General features: G+C 40.1%; 1 protein-coding gene across 13 annotated transcripts in view; it reads left to right on the top strand.

The window, feature by feature from the left end:
- Window positions 1-23,243, top strand: part of ncam1a (neural cell adhesion molecule 1a) — a 230,926-nt gene that overhangs the window by 194,073 nt on the left and 13,610 nt on the right. For 6 of the 13 annotated variants that reach the window (XM_069709732.1, XM_069709733.1, XM_069709731.1 and 3 more), the window contains 3 exons: window positions 2,231-2,278; window positions 8,724-8,848; window positions 9,777-9,957. In XM_069709732.1, coding sequence (XP_069565833.1) covers window positions 2,231-2,278; window positions 8,724-8,848; window positions 9,777-9,957 — 354 coding nt within the window. Of the gene's footprint in view, window positions 1-2,230; window positions 2,279-8,723; window positions 8,849-9,776; window positions 9,958-16,956; window positions 19,721-23,243 lie in introns of those variants that run through there. The other 7 variants (XM_069709742.1, XM_069709737.1, XM_069709744.1 and 4 more) reach the window with 3 other exon arrangements.

Raw genomic sequence — 23,243 nt, 5'->3', positions numbered from 1 at the left:
TTTGTTTTTGTTTTTTGCCTAGTGGACTTATTTAGATTCAGAAATAGACGTATAAAAAGGTGGACTGAGAACAGCCACTAGTTTCTGTTTGGACTGAAGAGGAGGGAGGAGAGCTGAAGCTCTCTTTGGACAAAGCAGTGGCTTATTGCTGCTCAGGAAAAAGGTTTTGGTGTTTTGCTTCTAAATACGGTGGCCCTGGAGCTCAGTGCATCGCAACAGTAGGAAAAGCAAACTGAGAAGACATCCTCGACACGTGCACGACTTTTAGAGGAAACGCTGCACTCAGAGAGAACACACTCTGCAAACACAGCAACACTGCCAGTTTTACAGACTGAAAAAAGGGACGGACATGGCTGCAACATGCTTGTTGTTACCATGGCAACTCGAGGGGCTACTGAAGTCCGTAATCCAGCAGTGGGATTCAAATCTAAGTTTGTTTTGTTTGAACACTGATCACGTGAACATTTGGTTGTGTTTTCTGACTTTATTCTTCATCCCGCTGCAGTATTTAGAGATTTGTGAAGATATTTTCCTTTTTTACATTTGTTTTTCTTCGATGCAGTGTGCTGAGCTCTCAGGGCTACAGTAGATTTATGGTGCGTTCACGAGCAACTGAGAAGTGGAAAAGTTCCGACCTCCGAGTGGGAGAAATCACCTGAACACCTGTCGAACTGGGAATATCGTCCTACGAAAGTTTTTAAGAGCTCTGAGAAGTCGGTGTGACTTCACTCAACCTGGCGACGTTTGTGGTGAAACGTTATCATTGCAAAAATAATTCACTTCATGGTGAATTTAGGTCATTCTAGTTCGTTAGAACAGGATATTGTGCTGTTAAACAATACTAATTGATGGCAACAGTCCTCCAACATGGCGTTACTTTGTTATTGTTACATTGTTGCCGTTAGTTTGTTATTGTTACTATGTTGCCGTTAGTTTGTTGCTGTTACTTTGTTATTGTTACTATGTTGCCGTTACTTTGTTGCCGTTACGTTGTTGCTGTTAGTTTGCTGGTTGTTTTAAACGTTATCTCCAAAAAACACGTGTAGAAATGTAGTGTACAAATAATAATGACCTTCTGAGCCCCATTTCGTCCCCGTGATGGTCTACATGAGTGTTGACGAGGTTGTTTGTCACTTTTTAGTATTCAGACATTAGATATAAAGCAGACTTCCTGGAGGCTGCCATGATGCCTCTTTGTTGTTGTCATGGGAACGCTCTCAACTAGGAAGTCGGAGATTATCAAATCAGGAATTTTCCTACTTCCAAGCTAGCCTGAACGCACCAATAGAGCCCCAATACCTGCCTCATAACCGTAAATGTTTTCCTGTTTATCCATAAAAATGCATGTACATGCATTTTTTAAAACATTGTGGAATTATCTTTGTGGGACAGTAGTATTGTGTGTCTTCTGTTTAAATGTGTCTCACACTTTAGAAAGGTGTAGACCAGACTGTAGAAATATGTCCACTTAGCGACTAATTGTTGGTTGTTGCTGTAAACAAAAGCAAAACTAAAGGCACTTGGTATAAAAAGGCATGAAAGTGACTCTGCAGTCGGATCCTCAACAAGCAGTTTACAAAGGCACAGTCATTGTTGTCTCCTTTCAGTTTCTGCGGGAAACTAAAGGTTTTAGCTTCAAACAGCTAAAGGAGTTACTTTTCTTTACCTTTTTAATCACCAGAAGCAAATTTGTTCCTGACATTTTACATATCCAACCTAGGAAGAGAGCAGCCTGCTGTTGAATGCTGCTTCATTCAAATGAACAAATACATTTAAAGGGCGATAAAGTAAAACGTTTAGGTGATTTAGATTTATTTATATTTGTACAGGTATTAGTTTGAGCACGGAGTTTTGAGATGCCAGCTTGGAACTGTGTGTTATTAAAGGCCCGTCCTCCTACAGTATTTCACGGGGCGATACAGTATTATCAGTCTCCTCGCACATATTAAATTGCGTCTATTCATCTCCGTTCACATTCAGCACATTTAACAGGATGTGATGCAGCACACCGTCCCCGTTGTTGCATCCCAACAGGTTAGCACAGCGGGTGCGATAACAGATGCGGGAAAACAAGAGCTGCCATCGCTCTGCTGGAAAGTTGCAGAGAAATTCCTTATCAGCCGGACCATAAATACATTTTTTTTAAAAAGAAAAGAAAAGAAAAAACAAACCGAGTTATTCTTGTCGACGGACTGCGGCTGCCTCTCACCATGTTTTCACCATCTTTCAGTTTCATCAGCGATACCACCCCCTATTGCTGCCACCAGTATGGCCCGTAGTGAGTATGCCAGTCGAGCGGTGTGTGCGGTGTCTCTCTCCTCACTTCTGTCTCTCTCACCTGCTTCGGCCTCACAGTTAGCGTAGACGGCTCATAGGAGGGCTCGTACACCTTCAACTAAAACACAAACCTGAGCTAGATGTTTAGCAGCTCTGCTAACCGTCTTCAACACTCAGATTTATTTCTTTATTTTTCTACTAACATTTGTCAGGACATGAAGGTTAACCGCCTGACTATGGAGTGATGTGTCGCATTATTAACTCGATGTGAGCTGTTGTGGTAGATCAGCGGCTTCAGATCTGACACTAACTGTAAGTGCTATTTGTAGATGTAGTAGCAGATCTACCATGTTAACACACCCGTGTAAAGTCAGCTGATTTATGGCAAGCGCATCACACTGCTTTTATTTTGAAATGAGCATTGAGCGATTCTAGGTCATGCTAACACCTTACTGGGATTATCTGACGTGTACACTCAATATTGAATAACATAGATGAATGTGTAAATTAAACAAATACTGACATAAAATAAATACCGCAACAGAGGGGCGGAGCTAGAAAGACTTTTCAAATTAAAAGCCCTCCAGTTTCCCACAGTTGTCCAGTCATATTCTAGGTTATGACTTGGACATGTGTTTCTTTCAGGAGGGGCAGGAGGTCCCAATCAATGATGTTAGAACGATTTATTTGACACGAGTAGCTCTCAGACACTTTTATTTTGTAGCCCTCAGAGGAAAAAAAGGGTTGGAGAGCCCTGAACTAGCCTCTCGAAATGGTCACTAAACACAACTTTACCTCCACAACACAAAGCTACAAGTTCCTTCGTAGCACTTACTGTTGTCATCTTGGATTTAGTGCTCATATTCATAGTCATTGTTTGGTTATGAAATCAGCTATCCTCCTCCTCCTGATTTCTTGTTTTTCTCATCTAAATGTGGAGTTTCATTTGTAAACCATTCTCACAGTCTACCTTAAATGCAGCAGGTCCGTTTCCCTCCATTTTCAGAGGTGTGACTGACACCGAATCAACAACACTTGCTCATATTTTATCATCATTTTGATCAGTAACATCACAGCTGTTTGCACATTGAGCGACTAACCGATGTGACTGCTTACGACTTGAATTCCGTGGTTTACACAAACTCTAACGCACCATTTGAGGTAACAGTGTGGAGACAAACATGACTCGTATGTTTGCTAACTGGAGTAATTGTTGTATGTGTGTAGTTGCTGCTTTTACTTCCTGATGTTTGTTCTCTATGAGAATAATAACATTTTCCGGACACAGCCGTGACTTTAGGTTAGACTCTAACAGGAAGTGTTCTTCTGCAAGCGCATCACTCAGAGCAAATGTCACAAGTGCTTCTAGATCGTCGTGTGGTGCCGACCTCTGATTCTTCACGTGTTTGTGTTGTAGTCTGCAGTGTTGTTGTGTGTGTATCACACTTAGTTGGCATGGTTTGTACGCCCAGAGTTTCCTCTGTTCTTCTTTTTCACACTGATTGTTTCCACACAGAAGAAGAAAAAAAAAAAAAAAGCAGCTGCTGTATTTTTATCTTTTTGTTTTTAAAGTTTTCAGATTGGCCTTTAATTCTGCTGCATAACATTTTTTTTAAATAAAAGAATGTGTCAGAGGAAAAGCTGCTGACTGGATGCATGAGGCAAATCAGGCTGCACAGTTTTGGTTGTATCTTCTCACTTATATCTTAAAATCAGCTCGAGTGCATTTATTTGGTTTCTTATTTATTGATATTTAACAACCAAAACTCGAGTCTCCACCTGCCTCATATATTCAGTTACATATTTTCACATGTATTCCCCCCCCAAAAAAAAAAAAAAAAAAATCTGTTTTTATCAATATTTCTTTTTGCTGTTCTGTTTGTCATTTTGTCTCTAACATTCCTGTTTGTTTTTGTTTATTATGTTGACATGTTTTCATCATTTCAAAAATGTTCTGTATGTTTCCCATCCCTCCCCCTCCCCCTCCCCCTCCCTCCCTGCAACCTCTTCTCCTTTTTTTCCTATATGTTTTCCTTTCAACCAATCATGTCCGCGCACATCATGTGACTTTGTCATGTGGCTCTTGCATGGTGCTGATGATGTCGTCTCCGCTGGCCAACAGAAGGTAAATTTTCTTTGTTCAGCACTGATCGTTCACTAGACTTTTTTGTTAAATTAGATTCATAGACGAGACATTCAAACACTTTGACTTTTATTTTGCCATTTTCCATTCATCTTTAAGCCATTCTGTAAATAAGTAGTAAACATTTAGTAAATATGACTCCAGTTTTATTTCATAATCTCCACTCATTTTAAAGCTCTCTCTCCATTCAGTCTAGCTGTGATCCATTTGCACATTTTCCATTGCAAAGAAGATTATTTCCCACTGAGTGCCTTAATGTAATTTTAATACTGTAAGCTGTGCAATTGAAAATCAAATTTAGTAATATCAGAAGGTTTTTTTTACATTTAAAGCGACATTAACATGTTTCTTATCAAGATAAAAAAAAAAGTCCAGATTTACGCTTAATAAAGCCGTGAGCCGTTATTCAGTTCAAACTTACAAAAAAGTGTAGACTTGTTCAAAGTTTACTGCATCACAAACAAGTCTTAGTGCGGTATCACGGCAAAGCGTGAAATAGACACGCTGCAAAGCGTGAGATGGCCACACTTTGGGCTGTGTAGGCGTGAAAGTTACATGTTTTGCTGTCGTGGACATGGCGTCTCTATTTCACGCTTTGCTGTGATACTGGGTTGAGTCTTGTCACACATTTCACATATGGTTGTTTCTGTCTATAGAGGCACCAAGAAAAGAGTCATTTAAATTGGACAGATTGATGAACTTATTCTTTCCTGGGAATGGAAACATGTACACTTTAAAATGTAGTGAAATACCTTTTTGTTTCAGGTGTCGGAAATTGAAATAATGCAGCGCCTATATGTCTGTCTTTTTAAATCTACCTTTGCATTTGTTGTCTCACTTTGATATCACTTGGAAGATAAGATTATGAAGGTCTTAATGTCTCGTTTGGCCATAGTACTGGTCCACAGTGCCGCCAGTCATATGAGGGCTGCATTAAAGGTTTCACTTTAATTCATAAATCTAAGTTATTGGAAAAACTCACATTGTAACAAAGGTTACGAAGAAAGAACGAGATTGATACGATAATTTACATCTCATTAGTCTGGATTAGTCGAATAACCAACATCAGCCACCAAAGTGTTAACAGTTCATTTTAATCCAAACATACTTGTCATTTTTTGTTTTTTTTGTTAGATTTCCTGGTATTCTTTTTCTATTTTCAATACTTTGGCTTTAATTTGTGCCAAAATTCTCACTCCCAGTTGTGTTAGTATCACAGCATTATAAATTCTCTTTAAACATCCCAAGACACAAGCTCACAAAGTGACACCGACTGCAATCTGCATCGCACGCCCTGTTGGTCGCCCACAACGCTGTTTTCCTATTATTTCCTCCAAACAATCCCCACGGCTCCCGCCGTCCCGCTGATTGGACTCACAGCATCCCATCGCATTTCTGCAGCATGCAAGTTTCTCTCCTCGTTCTCGTTGCATCCTCCTTCTTCTTCTTCTGCTGTTTCCCCAATCAAAATGTGGGTCCTGCCTGCATGTATCTGTGTCTTCGATGTCACGAATCCTCGGGAGTTCAATTTCATACAAGAACACAAAACAAACGTAACATTTTAAGAGGTTTTGCTTTGCAAAATGCAGGTACTAAGAAACATTTAGCTTTTTTTTTTTGTTTAAGTAATATACTTAGGTTATGATATTAATCTCAGAAATCTTTAAAAAAAAACTCGAGTAAAACTGAACTGAAGGATAAATTTATTGTTAGTATTTTTCTTAGATTTACCTAAATCCTTTGGAAATTAGCTTTTATTTGATTTATTTGTCTATTTATTTTGGGTGGGCAGGAGGTTGTTTGTTTTTTTATTTTATCTTCCACACAAATTAACATTTCTTTTTCTAAATTGTTTAACTCTTTTGCACGTGGGTTATTATTATATCAGTGGCATTTACATTTTACTAAATTAATTTAAAACATTTAAAGTTGGACAGTGCGTTGCATTGCAATCATAATAGTAATTGGTTTGCGTTGCATTCATTCTTCACAGTTAATAGTATTAATAACTGTACAGATACTTCTCCTACATAATGATTTTCAGCATCACATGGAACTATGACCCCAAAAGTTCTTAATTATAAATGATTTCTGCATGTTTTCAATAACTTTTTTTCTTTCCTGACCACTTTTCTCTCACTGAATACCGGAAGATGAGGGAGGACGCTGTATTAGCTTCGGCTAACCACCCACATGCATGTTTAGTGTGAGGTCATGGGCGCTGCTCCGAAACTTCCCAGCCTGCATGGAGGACTCTTTTCTTTCGTTCTAACCACTCCTTTCTCTGTTTTAGCTGTTTCAGCAAATATTCAACCTAACCCGCGACGATGCTTGTTGATAACAACGCTGAATGTACCGATGCGTGCCTGCCTGCTGCTGTTACTAACCACCACTGTCTGATTTCACTTTTCAGCCTCTTGTCATATGTTCACTCCAGTCGGGTGGAATGCAGTTTTCAGGCAGTGCACTCGAGTGATTTACTTACTTCGAGAAAAAGTGCCTTCATGCATATTAATTTCAATATTTACAACCACTAACACTGACGATTGACATGTTAAATACTGGAGAAATTTTATTAATTTTTTTCGGCTTAGATTTAGTTCTGCATCAAATCACAGATATTATAAAATATTCCAAGTCTTTTTTTTTCTGCTGCCTGCTTGTGGAGCTGGAAGCACCAGATTGTTAGCGCAGGCCGAAGGCTGTAAAATCATGAGGTGGTGGATTTAATAGCAGGATAACAAGGCTAACTATGTGTAACCAATACGTACATAATTGATGAGTTTGGGTTGTTAGTCTCCACCCTCGCAGTCCTCGCAGCGGCATGAGAGCCTCAGACACACTCACACAAAACACAGTGACCTTCCCTCCCACCAGACTATGTAAATGTTATTAAAAGTAATAGAGTAACATGTCCAATCAGAACCTACAGGCTCATTATCCGGCGACCCGGCAGTCATTACTCGGGAGGACAGAGCAGATAATGAGGAGGTTAAAGGAGAACAACACCTGAGCTGCTGGTTCGGAGGCAGCCACGCTGCCATCTGGGATATTCCACCTAAAGTCTATCTTTAATATGAGATATGAAATTCTCTTTAACTGTTGAGTTAAAACGTGAGTTAATGTTAGTTTTTACATTCCGCGTAGTATCGTCAGGTTTCCAATCAGATCAGTCACATCCACCGCTGGCTCCTCCCCCAGCTCGTCCAAATATGGTCACTTCCTGCTCCAAACCGCTCCGAACTAGCAAAGATGGTGACGGACAGAATCTGAAGTGGAGGATTCATAACGTTCACAAAACATTTGGTGACGTCACTGCTGATTGGCCAGACTTTCAAAAATCAATCTGGATATGACAAAAACTCAAAATTTGGACTTGTAGTCTGAACAAGGCTAAAACCTACTTGGACATAGGATAGTGGGAGATCATGGTTTGGGCTAAATAACTACTTTGTTAAGGTTAGTGGAAAGGCTGTGGTCGTGGTTAAAGGAAACTACCGCTGACTGCTAGGAGGAAACAGGAAACAAACATCGGTCTTTAGTGTCAAACTCAGACACTTTCTGACCCATTCATTGACGCCAACCTTGTACTTAAGAGGTTTTGAATGGTGGTGTTAAAACAATTTCACACTATTTCCAACTTCTCTTACGTAAAAGAGTCATAATTCACGAGACCGCTAACGAGCACTGAACAAATAAAAAACATAATTGGGCATTAGGTCAGACGCTGAAGGTTGTGGACGAAGTTGTTGGTTTGAATCTATTCCAGTCGTCGAAGGTATCGACATTTACAGAGAAGCTTGAATTTTTTTTTTTACTTCTCTTACAAATGAATATACACTTAGGTGGAGTATCCCTTGAAAACAAACACACCAATCAAGCTTCATGTAGATTGCTTTGATTTAGAGTAGAAACTGAGCAAAGATGAGGCTGAATCAATTCTAGAAATTATACCACAAGCTAAGTGTAATGTAACTCAATCTCTAACCCTGCTGCAGCTCGGACCTGCTAGATAAAGACCGTCTGTATGACATTAGGTCAACAAGGGACGGCTTCATTCACGCCGTCATTAGGGACACGTCCAAATCGGCACCGGCCTCTGATTGCAGCGTTCACCAGTTCAAAGAAAAGCATCTTTAAAAAAAAAAAAAAGTAAAGGCAATTAATTCCAACAGTTGAATCAGGAATCAGATCAACTTTTAGCTCGGCTGACCTCGAAGTCAGGAGCACACAGGAAGGTTTGAAGAGGACTAAACCGGTGTTTACGTGAACTAATCGTGCTCCCTCGGTTTGTCCTGTGTAGGGGAACCCACTGCCCCCAAACTAGAGGGCAAGGTCCAGAACGGGGGCAACTCTATCAAGGTGAACTGGATCAAGCAGGACGACGGCGGTTCCCCCATTAAACATTACCTGGTCAGATACAAGGCTGTGAGTATGCTGGGCAAGGAGGTAACCGGGTACCACTTTGCAGGGTTTTTTTGTCCCCAATTCTTCAATGTTTTTTGTGAAAAAAGAAAAAAGCAAGTACTAAAGTGCTTGTAAATGTTTACCAACCAACTAGAAGCAGGAGTAAGCTGCAAGGCTCTTTCAAAATAAAACACTTTTTTTTTAGACATCTTTTTATTTTACCTCTAAAAATTGTTTATCTTTTGAAATACAGTCATGTTCCCCAAGTGGCTTCTACCAATTTGTAATGAGCAGTTTTCACAGGGGAGAAAGGGTGAGTGTAGATAGACCACGATCCCTGACTGGCTTCCCACCAGAGGACACTTCAACACCAGAGCCTCACAGACCACTGCCGGGGACTGAGACTGGTTTCGGTGTTTAAAATCAGTCAGCTTCAGTCAGTGTGCTACTTTTAGGACAAACATAAACTCCTCTCCCTCTTGTATTTTTAATGTGCAGGTTAAGTGCTTGTTAGCACGATGTCTCATGTTTCTACAACTCCGATTTATTTAGGTTTGGTTTCCCCCCAAAAAAGCTTCTATTATTCAGATTTTAGCAGCTCAATTTCTAACTGTATTGAAACTGAATCAGGCCTTTTGGAACCATTTCCAAATGATAATTGGCGAGTGCTGTGTACATCTGATTATTTTTCTTTTTTTCAAATGCTAAAACGGTGCTGCAGATTCTTTTGGAGGTTAATCTCCTGTGAAACAAGCTAAACTGAAAAACATGCTGTGAGCACAACAACCGAGCACTTTGTTAGGTTGTAAAAGAGCTTTTTTTTTTTTTTTTATCTTCAACAAGAACAGCCCCAGAAAATCCACTGTTCAAAATTCTCGACTGATCCTTTCCCGAGCGTCTGCAGAGAGTTACTCGGTTGAGGTTTGTCCCGTCTGCATTCCTTCCTCAGAAGCACGTATCCGACTGGAAACCAGAGATCCGCCTCCCCCACGGCAGCGAGTACATACTGCTGAGCGGCCTGGACTGGAATACAGAGTACGAGGTCCGTGTGGTGGCAGAGAACCAGCAGGGCAAATCCAAGCCTGGCATCTTCTCCTTCAGAACAGCTACAGAGCCCACCACCGTCCCAGGTACTACTCCCCTCATCCTCCCCCTCCTCCCCCCCTCCCCCGAGCATCCACACACACCGGCCACAGTGCACGCGGGCCTCCACCGTGACCACCGAGGCTCTATTATTGGGATCCTTGACTTTTACTGGCCGCTTTATTCAGAGCTTGCCGGCTGCAGGGTCTGACGTGAATCATCTGTCTCTGTCTGCCGTGCGCAGGAGAGGAGAGAAGGATTGTCTTTATCGTTTCAACAGCGGGTAACAAAGTGGAAATGCATGATGCAATCTCCACTGAGGCGTGGATCAAATACTTATTTGCTGAGTTACGCAGAATATTGGAGCTCAAACAGCAGGCTTGAAATGACGAGAGACCGCTTCAAAAGTCCCAAAGAACTGTGTGGAGTGAGCACAAACTTTAAAATGCATATGATGTGTTGAAAGGGTTGTATTACAGAAATATGAGCTGGATATCTTATGTGCAGGTTTCCCACAATTTAGGGAATTTCATGCAATATCAGGACATTTTTAAAACTCTTTTCCAGATATTGAAAGTCCGGGAATTTTATCATTTTTTGGGACCAATTTGTGGAAAATCAGGGAATTTTGTTAACATTTTTAAATTTCAGTTGCCATTTATTGAAATAGGATATTTTCCATGTATTTTTTATTTCACGTATTTCCTGAGTGGCTTTTATCCCCTTTCTGTTCATCAACAAGTGTCAAACATTTCAGTAAAGAGATGACTTGTTTTGAAGTTGCTTAGGAAGGTAAACATGCAGGAAAATGTAGATTTCAAGACTGGCTGCTAAAAATAAATGTCAGAAAAGCTAAATGTAAAGATGTAAAATGACTCGAGCTTCTTATCGTTCCCATTTGAAAACATCTTTGCACGTTGCAACACTTTTGCACTCGTGTCGGTGTGTTTCGACGGCTGCACCGACATCGTTGTGTGTGAAAATCATATTTGTGCAGCAGGTTTAAGCAGTGAAAAGTTTTGTACTGAAAAGTTTACAAATTTATGGGATTAAATGATGTGGCTTTTTCTTGTCTGCTCGGCACAACGGCAGCCTGTTTTTCTGTTCATTATAATTGAGTTTCAGCTTTTAAGTCAGTAAAAATCTGGGAATTTAACATTTGACTTAAGAGTGGGAGCTCGAGCTTGATTTACATAAAGACTTGAACTATTGTTTATATTTACAGAAGCTGTCCCTTTTAAAAAAAAGTTAAGATTCATTTTAAGTTCTAGGAACTCAGCTAAAGCAGAAACGATTATTTTCACTTGGACACTAATTAAAATAGATGAAATGTGGCCAGTGAGGCGTTATTTCAACAAGAAATTCTCCACAATAGTTTATAGCCACAGGGTGTCTTTGCAGTAATTAAAAGAAATATAAGATGTTGTTTGCAGACTAAAAAGCATACATAGATGATAATGCATGTGTGCCTCAAAGTCAAACTTAGATGTCAGTAGAAATTCAGGAGCGACTGGAAGCCAGGTCGCTCATCTGAAGTGTGTTTTTCATTTTACCGCCAGACTGTAATCTCTTACTTCCTCCTGTTAATGTCACACTTCAGCTTGCTTCCAATCCTTTCCTTTCGGACAAATACATGCCTCCGTGGTTGTTGGGTTTTTTTCTTCTCTTGCACAGAGCAGCTTGTTTGCATCTTAAAAATATTGTGCTCACTCCACAAAATGTCCAGAGGCAAAGCTGCACAACATCAACAAGAAGCATCGAGTCCACATGAAGAGAGCAGAGTCTGACTCTGTTTTTCTCCTCCTTGATGCTCTGCTGCTGCAGATAGAACCAGACAGACATCAGTCAGACCCACAGCCTTCCCTCCATTTACTCCCAAACACTTCTCCACTCAGGTGGTCACGGTCAGCCTTCTGCTCTGTTGTTGTGTTGTGTGTGAAGAGCACTTCTTTTAAACCTGGGCTGCCTCCCCATTCCACCAAACCTGAGCTATCAGGCAGGTGAAACTTATTTCACGACCAACTATCCTTTTATCTTCTTGGGAAAACGATCTCTCTCTTGGTTTTTTTTGTCCATATCATCCCGCCTGTCTCGCCTTCACTCTCCTGTCTGCCATTTTCTTCCTCCTCAAAAGACGTGTTCGTTGCATTAGCCGTGTTTCCTTTGAACTGGCAAGTGCACATAAAGGAACAAAATTACAAACTAGATTTGAAGCAAGTTAACTGCTGTGCTGCAAGTCAGAAACACAAAAATGACGGGGGAAAATGGAGCAGGAATAAATCCCTATTTATTAGCGATGGAAATATTCAACATGTTATTTATATCTTACTGCACCAATTTAATCACCATAATTAGAACTGTGCTGATGAGTTGCACATGTTAAGAGGAAACTAAAAGGACATTTCTTCCAGTATTGGACCGATTTTTTTAAATGAAACATTGCAGATTTGTACCATATGTTTCCATCATGTGGGTGCGTTCAAGAAAAACAAAAATAAACAATATAAATTATGCTAATGTTACTTTGCAAGGATTTGCAAATCTCCTGCTAGAATCCATCTAATGCGTTTGTGTCCCAACCAGCGGTGGTTTGGACCTACAGGCATCTGATTGGTTGAAGTTAGCCAATGAAAGACAGTAATTGACAAAGATTCATCCAATCTTTTTGTTTAGGTATATTTTTTGGAAAGCTCTTTTCTAAACAGTTTCCAATGACGACTGCTCACATTTTCCTGTGTAACAAATACCTAATAAAACCTCTAATTTCAAAACTAACCTCAGAGCAGTGAGAAAAAAAACAACCGGTCGAGGCAGATGGCCTCCAGGCTCTGAGCCTGGCTGTGTCAGAGGTTTCTTCCTGTTAAAGGGGAGTTTTTACTTCCTTCCGTCGGATATTTCTTCCTGTTAAAGGGGAGTTTTTACTTCCTTCTGTCGGATATTTCTTCCTGTTAAAGGGGAGTTTTTTCCTCGTAGCCGCTCACGTGGGAATTGTTCAATTGTTACGTTCTTCTGTACAATGTTGTAAAGTTCTGTTGTAGGACTTTACTGTGTTAAGTGCCCTGAAATAATGTATGTAATTATGTAAATAAAATTGAAATGATTTAAAAACTTCGGTGCCCAGCCGTAGAATTCAAACCGTTTATTTGTGTTAATTTTAAATCTTCAATAAGAACTAATGGATTTGTGGCTAAGAGACAACAACTCGGTAAAAAAAATTGTAGGTGCTGAGAAATTAAATGGGGTTTGTTAACATTTTGAAAAATGGAGACGAGCACCAACTCTATCTTTGCAATTACTGTTAAATTAAGTAGGCAGACTTGTTTGATTTAACACCAAGACAGAAGTTTCATCATTTTTTTCTCCGCAGAAAACCCATTTTTAGAATTATCAATATTTACATAGCCACTAAATCCTCATTCTTTTATTCACTGTGGTCGAGTTTTAAATTAAACAGGTTAATTACTTAAATGAACAGAGGAATTATTGTATTTTTCAAAACAGATATCCTAAAGAAAGAATAGCATGCATAAAGCTGTGATTATTCATTAAGATAATATAATTCCAGCTCACAATTAGGCAAAAATAGAAATTCTAGGTAATAGATAGCTTTTAAATGGAACAACAAAGAAAATTAATGACTTCATTTTTACTCCATATTTTACTTTCCTGTCTTTTTTTTTTTACTTATCGTCTCTTCATCTCTTTTTATTTTGCTTTCTCTTCATCTTTGTTGACATTTCCTGTTATTTTTTTCATTATTCTTTCTTATCTTTCCCTTCCTCTGCCATGTTTAGTGGGTCTCACAGTTCAGGATCCTTGGCTGACCTGAATAGTGCAGTGTGTGGCCTAGTTCGGTGGGGATGCAGCCCCGTAAAGTCTTTGCATGGTGCCACCTTCCAACTGGATTAATTTTGTTGTGTTCTTTACTGGAGACCCTAAAAACGCAACCGCTGCCAGTGCATGGCACATGAAGAAACCCGTTATGTTCTTTTTCATGCGCTTGCTGGGCAACAGCCATCTAGCAGTGGGAGGTTTGGATCACTTAGAAAATCTACCAGACAGTTCGAAGGGGCTTCATCCGAGTCAGCCCCCCTTTAATTCCCCTAATTACTTTCATTTCATTTTTTTGGGGGGGGGGGTGGATATTTTTAGTCTTACTTCCAAGCTGCTGTTTTTTTTTTCCCCGTTCACTTCAAGGCTCGTGGGAAATTGCTGAGATTTATTTTTAGCTGCAACATCTGCATTTAATTCCTCTATTCCACTCGCAGTCTCGGAGCTGTTTTCGGTAACGATCACTCAAAACAGCTGCTCCTTTGTAAACACGTACGAGCTGAATACACTCCGTTCGCTTCGTGCAGCGCTGATGCGAGTTTGAGCCTCAGTCTGTTTAGATTTATTTTTCTGTTTTGAGACTCAAACACAGAAAGCGGTCACACACGTAAACAAAATATAAAATCTTTTCACGCCAGTAATTTGGATGCACTTCAGCATGAAGGATCTCTGAGAACATCTCAGCTTTAAATTTTCTCTTCTTTGAAGAAATTATCTGTTGAATCTGCCGTGTCGGAAGCACTGATTTAATTTGGCTCCTGGAGTTTCTGCAGGTACAGCTGGGGAGCATTTACTTCAGAATGAGAGAGGGTGAAATGCTGCCCAGCTGTCGAGAGATAAGATGCCATCGAAGCGCTCATGCCTGTAAAACGTTGGTCAAAATAAACTTATATGGATCCATCCAGATCTCCCCAGCTAAGGTTGAGTAAACAAAAAACATCTATTAACTCCTTCTAAGTTTTATAACATGATCATCCATGTCGCCCACTTGACCTTCATAACCAGCTTCTGTTTTTGGATGTGTGGTTTTTGCATGGGCCGTTCTCCCTGCCATGACCAGTGGTGTAATGGTGGCTGAAGAAGCAGTTCATTGCCCCGCCCCCTTTTTCCTTTCAACTCGTGTGCACGTTCACACCGAAAAGCTGCGTGAAGTATTTTTAGCGGCAGACATGTTAAGTGTTTGTGCAGCTGAAGAATCGTGACAACAAACATCATGTTTTTCTTTGTATTTAACCAAAAAAAGAGCTGCCACATGTTTAACAACACCTCTATTTTTGACACGTTGATCACGGCTCTTTTGTCAGAGCTGCAATATGTGAATCCTTTTTCAATCTTCTGGAATCATCTTCTACTACACAACCACATTTCCAACATAGGAGGGACGCCGTGTAAAATGTAAATAAAAACAGAATGCAATGATTTGCAAATCATGGAAACCCATATTTAATGGAAAATAGACCAAAGACAACATGTGAAATGTTGAAACAGAGATGGGTTTTTGTTGTTTATTTTATGAAAAACATGTTTAGTTTGAACTTCATGTCAGAAACACGTCTCAAAAAAGTTGGAACAAGGTCAGCAAAAGAATGAAAAGATTGTGAAAAGCATAAAAAAACAAACACCTGGTGATACATGTGACAACCAGTTAGGTTCATAAGAGCATCCCAGAGGCAGAGTCTGGCGGAAATAGTGCAAAATAATGATCCTCACTGTAAAACTACAAAGAATTAGTGGATTTAATCTTCTACGGTTCATAATATCATTAAAAGATTCAGAGAATCTGAAGAAATCCCTGAACACGAGGGACAAGCATTAAAAACACACTATTCTGGAGTGGAAATCACTGCATGGGCTCAGGAACACTTATTAAAATCGCTGCATCTTGTTGAGCAGCTGAAATCCTCTATTAGGCAAGAGTTGGACAACATTTCATTTTCAAAACTCCAGAAGCTGGTCTTCTCATTTCCCAAACGTTTACAGAGTGTTGTTAAAAGAAGAGGTGATGCAGCTCAGTGGTGAACGTCACCCTGTCCCAATGTTTTGCTGACATTACATTCAAAATAAGCAAATATTTTTCATAAAACAATAACATTTGATATGTTGCCTTTGGTCTATTTGCAATTAAATAAGTTAACATGATTCGCAAATCATCTCATTCTGTTTTGATTTACATTTTACACAGCGTCCCAACTTTTCTGGAAACGAGGTTGTATATATTTCACTAAATTGCAGCATCAAACATGTTTTAACGGAAACTTGAAGTGCTGCTCGGATCAGTTTGATCAGCAAATTGAAACACTTCTAATGATTGTATCTGCAAAGTTGCGAAATCACTCGAAATGCACCAAATTCATGAACAGTCGCTGATGCAACCGGAGTAAACGGATCCGGCATCATTAATCCAGAAGGCAGCTGATGATTGGAAATTGGATTTTCTTTTAGTCAGTCGCTATATCGACATTCACTGACGCACCGAACAAAATGTCGAGGCCCTGCAGCGTCTATCGTTCCTCCGATAATCTCCTAACGGGCATCCAAGACGCTTTGTGGGGGTGTTTATGCAACACTTTCCTTTACCTGACGTTACACCTCTGGCCATCATGAATGACTCTTGTGGATGTTTTCCTGCATCCACGTCGTCGTATCCTGAACTGATCTGAACCCTTGAAAAAAAAAAACCCTCTCTGTGTTGAAGCCTCGACTGCAGCGTGTTTGAAGCGTCTTCCTTATCGATGTCACCCGCCCACCTCCTCCATCTGTGTGACTGACCCCCCCCCCCCCCCATTGCCTGCCATCAACCACGTGTCATCCGCCATGCTTACTAACACGCTACGACTTTTCTTTTTTTTTTTAGTTCGATCCCCTTAACTTCCTTTTTTGTTTTTTGTTTTTTTACTCCTCAGTTCAGCCTCTAATAACCTTTCAGACTTGTGTATCTGTATTTCTGACCTATTTTTCTATCTCTCTCCCTTCTTGTTTCCCCTCTTATCTCTCCTGCTTCCCTTTTCTCCGTGTCCTCTTCCTGTCTTCATGTGTGATCTTCTTGGGCACCTATGGACCATGACATTTGCCATACACACAAATTTCTTTCTCTGTTTGTGTTTCTTTTTCTATTATTATTATTATGTTATTTTTCTTGTCACACTTTGATTATCACTCCAAAAAAACAAAAAACAAAAAAACCCCGCTTGGTGGATGTTGGTGGATAACCACAGCCACCCTCGGTTGCCAAAGCGTGACATGCAGTCTGGCGGCCGTCCTGCTGTCCACGCTGGCTGCGCTCTGGCTCTCATAAACTGATTTCATTCGAGGAGAAAGAGGAAAAGTCTGAGGCTTTAAAAAAAAAAAAAAAAAAAAAAAAAATCGGCGGCGCCCAGACTCCTTTGCTTTCTATGCCTTTTGACCCTTGTGCAGCCACACACAAGAAAAAAAAGAGATGAAGAGTCGAGACATTGGTTTCATGACGTTATTACAGGGTGCTCGGTACTTGCATCATTCTCACGGTTTTATTTTAGATTCTGTTGATATTTCTTTTCGTTTTCATCTGTTTTCATGTTGTTTATGACTAGATTCAGAAAAGGGTGAAAAACTTTGGAGTTTTTTTTGGGGTCAAAGCTGGATTTTGGGTGCTTAGACAAAGTATTGTAGCTTTGTTTTAGATTTGATTAGTAACACATTCATAATGCCTTAATGTGATCTGAAGAGGGATTATAATAACCGTTACCCTGCTCTACAGTGTTTTAACCAGACCTTTTTATTTTGGACTGTACTGCCTATTAAAAACAGACACATCATTCCACTGTGATGTCACAAAATGACGTAAAAAGCATGAACACTGCATGAGAGCAGACACCAGGCATGATCCAGTATTCATGAATGTGCTATGCAGCTGCTTCGACGCTCCCTGGTCAAGCATTATGAATGTGTTAAAAACAGGAGACGAGTGCAAATGCCGTGCCTAATTTCTGTTTTTTGGATACAAGCTTGAAATGTAAAAAGTGAGGGAGAGAGATTTGATATCGGTTCTGGTCAGAGTATTGTTGTTGTTTTTTTTCTTTACTTTTCGACATATTCTTTGCTCACGTCGTCGTCGGGAGAGGGCAGGAGGTCGTGCAGACAAACTAATCATGTTTTGTGACAAAGTGTACATACTCTTTTCAAACTGATATTCAAGAAACACTCGAGCTCGGCTGTTATTTTGACGATCCATGTTTCTCTTTTTACCTGAAAGCAGAGAAATGTCAGAAAAAAAGCGAACGCAGCAGCTGTCAAACACAAAAAACAAAAACAAAACAAAAAAGATTTCATTTTCAATAATGTGAAATTATTTTATTCTCTGAGACATTTTTGTAAGTGCATATCAGTGTGTTTCCATGTAACCATTGTAGGGTTGAAATAAATTGTGTTTCTTTTTCTTTCATGAACATAACGGCTCTGAGGCTTTAGCGACTAAACTCACTAAGATATGTGGCTCAACGGTGGCGGGAAGCTGATTGTGAAGCTGATTTTTATTTTTTGTTATTCCTCTGGAGCTTTAACAAAATGTCTGTATTCTGCATTCAGTGTTTCATCACACCACACATGACTGTTAAACCCAGAAGATTAGAGGCTTGGCTGTAGCCAAACTGAAGGAGAGGAAGTTTGCATTTTGAACAAAACAAAAAAGGAGCAAATGGTAAACTGTATAAAGTATGGAGGCTTTGCAGCTTTACAGCACAACGAGATGCACGGATTTTATATGCAACTGTTAGATAAACATTAGAATATAATGTGACATGCAGCAGGCAACTAAATTCCTAATAAAAAGTAGTAAAGCAAGATTTTTTTTTTTTTTTAGTGTTCTGTCAAAAATAGCACAAAAATTGTATTATTCCAAAATTTAAAAAAATACAAATACTTTTATTATTGCCCTCCAAAACAGCCCATGTGAGTTTTCTGATCTGCTGTCATAACTGGCCAAACAACACTGATTTTCAGTGACATTTTGAGAAGGATCTTTATTGGCATTTTGAGATCTGATGCCAAAATATTCAAGATTCAGAGTAAAAAAAAATGACTTCCTCACTGTAAAACATAAACGTGTCGTCTAAGGCATTTATTCTTAAACGACAAGTGACTGTCTATCTAGCTTTCAGTAAAACTTCACTTAGGGGTGAATGAATTATCGCGACTTCATGCATTAATACGCTGTGAAATCATCAGAGTTCAAAAATGATCTCATGCATGAACAACACATGGATCAAAGCATGAGTGTATCATCAATGATTATGATTTATTAATAAACATGATCAGGATGAATTCTGCAGCACAGAGCGCATGATGACATCATCACTAAGTCGGCATCAGTTCCTCATGAGTTCATCGTGTGTGTGAAGTGGTGAACGTTTTGATCTTTACTGTCCGATGTGGTTAAAACTGCAGGACGTGCTGGAACATGTGAGAACAATGAATATGGGAACAAATGTTTTTCAGTTATTATGCTGTCCAAGTTATTATGTATTATGTCTTATTCATAGTAACCTGCAGGGAAATAGACACACCTGAATAAACCACAATCACTGATGATGCACTCACCTTTAGTCGATGCTTTAATTCATGCATGAGATCATGAATGATGATTTCAGGAGGTACTGATGCATGAATTCATGATCATGAATGTACCCTGACTGTAAAGTGTTGCCATTTAGTTTCGTGGGACGACAATCTTGTAGTTGAGGAAGTGGAGCACCACCTTTAGGACATTTTAAAAGTTCTTCTTTAACACTTATAACCCAGAGTTGGAGATTTTAAACATGGCTACCAGACTGAAGCTCCTCTATACAGTTTGCATTTGTTCAGACTTTTGCTCTGCAGCTTGTAAAAACCGCTGCAGAGTCACGAGATGCTTCGATAACGAGATCAGAATCAGCTACAGCCACGATCAACAACATTTCAATGTGAGAGAATTAATAAAGCATTGATACATTTTCAGTAATCACACAGATGTGAATGGTGATTGTTTTTTTCTGGAGAACATCGTCGAGGCTGCCGACCGAGGTTTTCCCTTTACAGACCGAACCGCTTTAAAGCAACAAATTCCAGTGGTACGACCCCCCCCTCCCCCTCATCCCCTCACCCCCACCCCACCAAAAAAAATAATCTGATGCTGTTAATGGCTCTCCAAATGATGCGGTGCAGATGGGTTGGTGTTTGCTGTGTCCACACGTGAGAGTAACCCACTTTTTCGACACGGTGTTGAAATACAGCAAATATTTTGTATTTATTTTTGCTCTCTTACCGAGTGAGGGTTTAATATCACCGTGTACCTGACTTCCCATTTACCAAAAAAACCAGCCACTCACGAGGGTTTATTCGGAGGAGTGTCGGTGTGCAGCGAAGAGCACTTCAGCTCCAAATAAGCAGTTGTTTTTTGCCCGTCTAATTTTTAACCTTTGATGGAGCCTGTGGAGGTGAATGTTTTTCGAGAGGTTCTCTGAATGTGCCTCAGGATGGAGAAGCATCATCAAACTGGCTTGATTCGACCTCAGGCGCCTGCAGCTAGAATAACACTTACATTTAATGCCTGGCTTCTGCAGACAGACAGGAGAAGATCTGTAGGCAAATATCTGTAGATATTACGTCGTTTTTTTCAAGGTACTTTCCTTTTGGTAGTTTTATTTTTCCGTCACGGCCTCCTGGACTTCCTGAAGTCAGTTTATTATCCCCGGCGCCGCTGTTTAATCTCAACAAACTTCTGTCATCGGGATAATAAGAGCTCATGACACCCTCGAGGTCTTCTCTGTCAGTCCGTCCCTCCTGTTGTTCATCAGTGCCTACTGAGTGATGATAGCCCTGATCAGTGCAGAGAGATTTTCATTTCTGCTAATCAGGATCTTCATCTAAACGTCTGCATCACACTCGCGTTGCATATAAAGAAGCGAGAATATTTGTGCTCTGTGCGTGCCGACGACAGGAAGAGCTGCCGGAGACATATCGTCGTATCTCCTCCTGCCTCGAACGTTTCTTCTTTCTGTCAGCTGACAAACATCATGAGATGTTTAAACCAATAGAAGCTCAAATCAAATACGCAGATGTGTATTTAGTCTGTCATGTAGAAATGTTCCTACGTTTTGTCTTTCATCATCTTAATTTGTCATTTTTTCACAACTTAAACACACGCTGTTTATTTCATGAAACAGTGTGAAACCTCCTCAGTAATCATCTCAAGATCATCTCTGGGCTTTGAATTAGACACGTTAAGATTTCAACTTTTTCCTCTTAATGATTTCTCCCCTCACTTTACAGTATATTTTCTACTGCATGTTTTTTTTAAAACCAATATGCACATCAGCCTGAAGCACTCGCTGCTACACCACTAAGTCAATCATCATTTAAATGCTTGAAGTCCCATCGAGCCTTTCTCTCTCACACACACACACACACACACACACACACACACACACACACACACACACACACACACACACACACCTTCCTGCTTGAAAAGTCTCCAGAGATCTTAATCAGTCAGAGAGGGAGCCTTGTCACTTGAAAAAGAAGACAGAGTGTGCAGCTGATGTTGTTTTAATGGTGGTGCAGCGCCACACAGTGGCAGCCTCTGATGGAGGAGACAAACATGGAGGGAACTTTTTCCAGCCACGTGAGGTCAACGGGGTTGTCCTGCAGGATGTTTTTAGAATTACAACATATTTCTGCATGTTTAAAACATGCTTTCCAACCTTAGTTTGTAACCACGGCGACACCAGTAGTCAGTGTTTGATGTTGCTTATAAGAATCAGTATCCACTCTGTGAATGCATCCTCCAGTGCTGTTACAATAATAATATGGAAATGACCTCCTGATATAAAGCTTTTCCTTCAGTGCACGAGCACACAGCTCTACGGAGCATCGATGCTGGACAGTTGAGCGCTTATTGATTTCTCAGGAATGTGTGGTTTTCAGTGAAATTAAGGGTTCATCACAGGCGGCGTGTTATCAGCGCTGCTCTGGGGAAGCGGCTCAGGACTGTACCTGACGAGCCTGTAAAAGAGAAATGATTGTGCAGTCCATCCCGACACGCTCAATAAGAACCCCCCACCGCCTCTTTGGCAGTGAATACACGCCACTTGATTTATTGTGCCTGTTAAAATGCAAATGTTCTGAGCAGGAAAAAAACACAAGTGTTGTTTGTAACAGTGAAGTCACCGATCAGCACATGGAGCTGCAGCACCGGCCTGTTGTCTGATCACAGCCATCAGAGGAAATTTAGATGTGATTTTACAGTAAATACATTTTATTTTAACATCTCCAGGAACCCTAAAGATGACTTTATTCTGTTACAGTCTGCATTTGAAGACTGAATATATGTTTAGAAAACGGACCAACATCACTCACTTGTTTAACAGTGCGTTCAGACGGCGCTTGTAAACCCGCAAAGTCTGCAATGTTTACGTGTTGATGGTAAATATGTCACGTAAAGTCACTGCAGTATGTAAATAATAGAAGTCAGTGCTTAGACGTGTCCGTGGATTTACAGGATAATGAAAACACGGAGAGACAACATGCATCTCTGAACTCGTGAACAAGTCAAATGTTTTTTTTACAGGTTAGCTTGTTGCCCCAAATTATATTTAATTAAAAAAACATGTCTCTTATTATACTATTATACATTAGTGCATGGTCACAGTCACTAACTGGATTAAGTGGGATATTACAACTGCTGTACATGCAACAATTGCACACACAAAAAACTGGCACATTTTCCTTTTCTGTGATGATTTATTCCACATATGATTAATCAGCTTTGCAAATTGACAGCTTTAGACATTATTACACATAAATTTAGTGGAACTGACACTTAAATCTTGATGTTTGTCGACGATAGTTTCGTTCAAAGTCGGTTGTGCTGCAGGAACATCGTGTATATCTGATGATAACCACGAAAACGCAATGAACATCACTTACGACCATTTCAATGCCATTTATTTACGTTCGAGTTTTGACCGTATGCTGCAGACTGTAAACATCGAGGCGGCCACTTTGAAAAGCGTTTCGTCCCCCAAAGACACAATAAAATGAGGAAGGTTCAGCTTCATGCAAACCGTCCGCTAACAAATCCGCTCGGTCTGATTCACCCTGCGAAAAGAAACGTGGTCGTTTTCTGCAATAAAACTCGAAGTGTTAACGAGACCGTGAGGAGATGCACTGCCCGGGAAATGAGCTACTTCCTCCTGTAAAGTGGCAACGAGAGAAAAATCAATCAGTGTTGGGTGTCTAAATTACAGACAATGAAGAGAGATGACATATGAGATGCTTCTACTGATGTAAAACTGTCATTGATATTTATAATTCCTCCTGTTCGTCCTGTGGTGGTAAGTAGCTCCTGCTCTGTCCCTGTAAAATCAAAACCCTGCGAGCCCTGCCTCCGAATGTTTTCAGACAGTTTCATGTGATTCTTCCAAACGTAAATGGAAACATCGTGCAGCTAATTGCTCTGCAGTTTCCTGGACAGTGGTGTGTCCAC

This window comes from Brachyistius frenatus, unplaced genomic scaffold (genome assembly GCF_029030835.1).
Source record: "Brachyistius frenatus isolate BFR_SWC_R1_liver_20210118 unplaced genomic scaffold, ASM2903083v1 Contig_84, whole genome shotgun sequence".
NCBI classification, from domain to species: Eukaryota; Metazoa; Chordata; class Actinopteri; family Embiotocidae; genus Brachyistius; species Brachyistius frenatus.
The sequence above is the reverse complement of the archived record's forward strand: the minus strand, read 5'-3'. Positions and strand labels throughout refer to the sequence as shown.